The sequence below is a fragment of the Curcuma longa genome, chromosome 4 (assembly GCF_044706935.1).
Source record: "Curcuma longa cultivar G26 ecotype Majalengka, Jawa Barat chromosome 4, ITB_CL_G26_1.1, whole genome shotgun sequence".
Lineage (NCBI taxonomy): Eukaryota > Viridiplantae > Streptophyta > Magnoliopsida > Zingiberales > Zingiberaceae > Curcuma > Curcuma longa.
In genome coordinates this window covers 3,888,926-3,894,462 of record NC_133864.1, presented here as the reverse complement: position 1 = coordinate 3,894,462, position 5,537 = coordinate 3,888,926, and the positions used below count along the sequence as shown (strand labels likewise).

The 5,537-nt window shown below is 45.0% G+C and overlaps 1 protein-coding gene across 1 annotated transcript; it reads left to right on the top strand.

The window, feature by feature from the left end:
• The first annotated feature begins 432 nt into the window (after positions 1 to 432).
• On the top strand, positions 433 to 1,641 carry LOC141828496 (putative BOI-related E3 ubiquitin-protein ligase 3). The gene is made up of 3 exons (XM_074715939.1): positions 433 to 895; positions 964 to 1,460; positions 1,594 to 1,641. The coding sequence occupies exons 1-2, from the start codon at positions 698 to 700 to the stop codon at positions 1,423 to 1,425; spliced, it is 660 nt and encodes a 219-aa protein (XP_074572040.1). The 5' UTR covers positions 433 to 697; the 3' UTR covers positions 1,426 to 1,460; positions 1,594 to 1,641.
• Positions 1,642 to 5,537: the final 3,896 nt, after the last annotated feature.

Sequence of the window (5,537 nt, the reverse complement as noted above, 5' to 3'; positions counted from 1 at the left end):
ATCTACCTATGGGAAACTTCTCCCAACGACGACGATGATGATTCTTTTTGTTGAGCGATGATGGCCCTAGTTGACGATGACATGACGATGACGATGCTAACTTGTTATCGGTGTCAGATTAAACTTTTCTAAATTTTCACTCTTTTAAAATAGAAACTATTTTCCTTTTTGAAATGCTTGCTCACTTTAAGGGGAAACGACTGCGTGGTGACTCGAAGAAAACAATCTGATGGTGGGCTCCTCCGGCGGTGCCGGGCCCACACTGCGTGAGGTCACGAGGAGGTTCCCATGGGCGGCGCGGCTCGATATTCGCGGCGGCGATGGGCCGATGCCCTGCCACGCGTCCCCCGCTGGGGCATGCACCTCGCCCGCCTCCACGCTTCCATATATATCCCAATCTATCTGTTTCTCCAAATGCCTCAATCAATCGAGAAACATCTCTCTCTCTCTCTCTTTCTCAGTCCCACACTCCTCAATTTACATGATCGTCTCAATCCTTCTCTTTTTTATTTGATTTTCTTGTTTCTTTGCCCACTTTTCTGGATTGCATGCACCTTCCATGGCTGTTGAAACCCACCATCTTCCTCTCTTCCCTTCTCAATCTCGTCTCAAGATTCTTCCTTCTCGTCGTGCATGAAACTAACTGATCGATTGTTGCAGAGAAATTGCTGCTGGTGTTGGTCAGGATCAATCAGCCATGCAATTGGGAGACGCCGGGCCGGCCGCCGGAGCGACCGTAGGACCTTTGCTCTCCTTCTGCGACTCCCCTGCGCTGGTGAGCTCTGACAGTGGCGTCTTCTTCCCCTCGGCTTCTAGGAAGCGGCCGCGCGAGGACTTCTCCTCCTCCCACGTCCACCGGCAGTTGTTCGACCTCGATCGCCTCGTCGTTGATCATGTAATTGATCGATTGGTTGGCAATCTGATGCTTCTGAAGCGGAAAAGATGAGATTTTTATTGGCACAGGTTGCGAGGTTGAGGGCAGAGCTGGTGGGGCATCTGAGGTGGATCCTGGCGGCGGCGGAGGAAGGGGCATCGAAGCGGCTGAGGGCGAAGGAGGAGGAGGTGGAGCTAGCGAGGAAGGCCTCCTTGGCGCTGGAGGAGCGCTTGAAGAGCCTCTGCGTCGAGAACCAAATGTGGCGGGAGCTGGCGCGGAGCAGCGAGGCGACGGTCTGCGCGCTTCGAGCCGACCTCGACCGGGCCCTGGCGGAGGCGGCGACGGCCGACGCTGAGTCCTGCTGCGGCGGCGACAGCGAGGAGGAGGAGGCAAGGAGAGCGTGCCGGTGCTGCGGGGAGAGGGAGCCGACGGTGCTGCTGCTCCCCTGCCGGCACCTCTGCGCCTGCACCGTCTGCGGCCCGGTGGCGGCCGCCTGCCCCGTCTGTGACCGCCGGAAAAATGGCCACGTGCTCGTCAACATGTCCGATTAAAGCTCTCAAATTTTCGGAAATGGAAAAGAAATTAGGTACAATTTTTCATTCGATTAATTAAAAAAATACTAATTAATAGGAACATATTCTACCTCATTTACAATAATTGCTATCACTAATTAATCGGCTGTATAGTAATAATTGCTCTCCTTTATTTACCATTGTCAGGCCTTTGAATCGTGGTAATTGTCGTCTGTTGCAGCTATAACTACCCCTTATAGAGCAAGATTATTGCATCACTTATAAGTTAAGTTGTGGTAGAGTATTCTTTATTTTTGAGGCATAGTTGAATTAGTTATTATTTATCATAGTAGATAAGGATTGAATTTTGATGAAATCGATACAATAACTACCCCGTAGTGATCAGTTGTAGTTTCTTAATTTATCTCCTCATATATGATCGTAAAATCGATCGTGTGAGGTCATTGGAGTGATGAATTTTACCTTTTACTACAGTAGTAGAGTACCCTTTACTATATATGTGAGGGGCCATACGTGAATCTTAGGACTACAAAACAAATTTTGAAAGTACGCTATACTAATCTCAAGTCAAGCGACTTAGAAGCCTGAGCTAGGGCATCTCAACTACAATGAACTCAAGCTAAAGGGTTTCCTGAGTCTTTAGATGAGAATAACATCTATCCTAATGATTTGGAGTAAATCTTTCTAAACCAAGTTGGCCAAGGTGGCGGTGCTGCCGGTGGCACGACCCTTGATGGGGACGGTGGTATGGATGTCGGAGGAGGGAGGGCCCCTGTGGTCGCAACCGCCGCCGCCGGCGACGGGCATCCCTGGTAGAGTAAGTGTATCGAGCAATGTGGCTCATGTTCATCATTCAATGATCAATTTGTAGCCCAATGGGCCTAACAGGCTACATGGGTCGAATAATAATCCCATCAAAAGGGCTCCTATGAAAAAATATATATTAAAACACGAGTCATCCTAAATTTTATTTTTAAATTATCCTTTTTATCCTACTATAGTCGAATATTATTAGAATAGTTTTAGCACAAACTACTACCAGTAATTTAATTAAAGTTGTTGTAAGTAATTATAGTTAAATTGCCCCCATATTATAATAGTTTGTGACACAATTAGTATGCCCTCGAGGTGTAATTGAGTTGGCTAGGACGAGATAGATTTGTTGAAGTGAAAAAGTCGAAACTCGACGAAGTTGAGATAATGTTCTCTCCGATTATATAGTCAATTGTAGCTTTTCGATTTACTTCACACCGATCATGTGGGACCGCTTAGGTGGTAGATTTTATTTTTTACTGAAGTGACACAATTAGTATAATATGGAGCAAACTAGATCAAAACTCCATATAATTAAAAATTACTCCGCTTTATAACAATTTGAGTCAAAAAGACCCCTATGAAAAAATATATATATATATTTAAACATATCTCATCATAATTTTTATAAAAAATTATCCTTGATTTGTTCTACATTATTATAGTATTTTTAACCTAATTGCTCTAAGTAATTTTGATCAAAATTGCCCCAAATAATTATGGTAAAATTGCTCCATATTATAATAATGTTAAACAAAATTAATATAACATAGAGTAATTTAGGTCAAAAATGCTCTAAATAATTTTAATTAAATTACTCTATATTTTAAAAGTTTAAGTCGAAACTACTCTGCTTTGTAACAGCATTTAAAGCTCTTTGATCAACTCAAGAGTAACTTTCATCGATATTAAAATAATTTTACGTAACATCCTACTCCATGGTGTAACCACGACAATTTCACAAAGAACACATTTACAATTGAATAATTTTCGAAAAGCCATATCACAGTTTTAGATTTACCAAAGAGCACATTTATTTTCCAAAATACCTCTCTTATTAAAAAAATATTTTCCGCCACTTGGCCAAATCACCTACGCTTATGTAGGCGGTTGCTTGGTGGGGCGGTCTCCTAGCTACGCGCTGACGCCTAACCGCCTAGTCTTCTGGCAGCGCATGGGCACCTAATAGCCTAACTGCTTGGATAGGACCGTGGTCGACCTACCATGTCAAGGGGAGGAGTGACTAGGCAGCCGCCCAAACAAGGTTGAGCAACCGCTACTAAGGCGGGGCGGTCTCCTGGCAACGTGCATCACCTAGCGACCTAGCAACTTGGATAGGGCCATGGCTCCCCGGCCAAGCGATTAGGCTAAGTTGTCATGATTGAGTTAGGGGGGGGGGGGGGGGGGGGGGGGGGGGGGGGGGGGTGGGGGCAACGTGTGATTGGCAAGCGGCCTAGCTGCTTGGACAGGGTCTCAACCACTCGTCCAAGATCAACGAACCTTTTAATATAAATACTATAAATTATTCTATACTTTAACAATTTTAAGGTGAAAAAATTCTATAAATACCTTTGATCCAATTTGAGATCAACGAGGAGGGAACCACCAGTCTGGAGGCTGGTGAGGGGTCAAGGATATTCAAAGATGAACAATGTTGGACACCAAACTCGTGAATCCTCTGCAAAACTCGAAGTGGGTTAGAATGGAGCTAAGGTGGACCCTGGCATAGCCACACCGATGCTCAGTTACCGCTGGTGATTAGAATTAGGAGAAGATGGAAAGTAGAAAGAAATGGCCAGAATAATGTGCATACTTGCGCTCGTAGGAGTGGACTCCTTTTTATACTCTCCCCCGATGGAATAAGCGACACCCACAATCCCCTGTCCCAAGTGGGGGAGGAGGTACCATGTCACCCCATTCCCCGCTATCTTAGGACTCATGCTCCCCTTATTTCCTGTTGATCGTGTGATCCAACGTTCATCACATTGGTGGAGGACTCAAAGTTGAGAGTCAAGCGTTGAGTGGTTGGGTTCTCAGAATTGGGAGACGGGTGCCAAGTGGTTGAGGTTCTTGAAGTCAGGAGTAAGATGCTGAGTGGTTGAGGTTCAGGGTTCTCAGAGTTGGGAGACAAGTGTCAAGTGGTTGAGATTCTTGGAGTTGGGAGTAAGGTGTCGAGTGGTTGAGGTTTGGGGTTCTTGGAGTTGGGAGATGGGTGCCGAGTGGCTAAGATTCTCAGAGATGGGAGTAAGGTACCGAGTGGTTGAGGTTCAAGTTCAGCATTGACCAAGTCAAGCTTGTTATGACTTCTGACTTACAGCTCAGCTTGACTTATAACTTTCCTGTGCCACATGGATGTCGATTATTCTCTTTGTATCACAAGTCTCCCTGCTAAGTTTAGTCGAAGGAGATAGGAGTTTGATTAATTAAATAGTGTTGTGATGTCCGGAGTTGACTGTACAAAGGGTAGTCGGATCGCCATTATCTGCCTCAACAGTCTGATCACCATTCAACGCCTCGGTAATCTACAAGATCTGAAATTATTGAAGCCTTTAATGTTGAAGATTATGTGTTAGGCATATCCAACGTATGATTGCAGCGTCATGCCTATTAGGCATATCCAATGTATGATTGCAACGTCCTAAATGTGTCCGAGTTCTCGTAGCTTAGTAACCTCCGAACAGCTTACTTTATCTTGATCAGGCCTGAAGTGCCTCTTTTTTTTGGTCTGACTAACCGAGAGCTCAAAGCGATGTTAAGGCAATGCTCCATCACCTCGGGAGATATGTCGATTACTTATTGGGCTATCCAAGCAAACATGTCTTTGTTATGGGATAGACATGTGATCAAAGCTTGTTTTGCCTTGGGAGTGAGGTCAGCGGCGATCCAAGTGACTATGTTGGGTTGGTTAGGCATAATTTTATTTCCTCTTGTTTCTTGGCTCCTCGAGGGATGGGTACCTCCTGAAGGGTTTGCACTTCAGCTCTCTGAATCTTCCGTCTCTTTCGGGAGTCAGCTCGGACCATTTCTGCATAACACTTTCTTACGGTTGTCTGGTCCCCTTTAACTTTACTAAGTCACCAATTAAGAACTTTATCTTTTGGTAGAAGGTAGAGATGACGACCTAGAAGGCACTATGAGCAGGCCTCCTAAAATGACATTATAAGAGGACACGACATCGATTACTATAAAGAGAGCGTTCTGAGTTTGATGTAGGGGCTCTTCTTCGAAGGACAGAGGAAGGTTGATTTGTCAGAGTATCGCACTTCAAGCCCGGTGAACTCGAATAAGCAATGGACATCGATTGAAGCTCATCCTTA

Coding starts and splice junctions, on each gene's coding strand:
- LOC141828496 (XM_074715939.1), top strand. CDS start 698: ATGCAATTGGGAGACGCCGGGCCGGCCGCCGGAGCGACCGTAGGACCT. Junction 896..963: donor ATCGCCTCGTCGTTGATCAT/GTAATTGATCGA, acceptor TTATTGGCACAG/GTTGCGAGGTTGAGGGCAGA.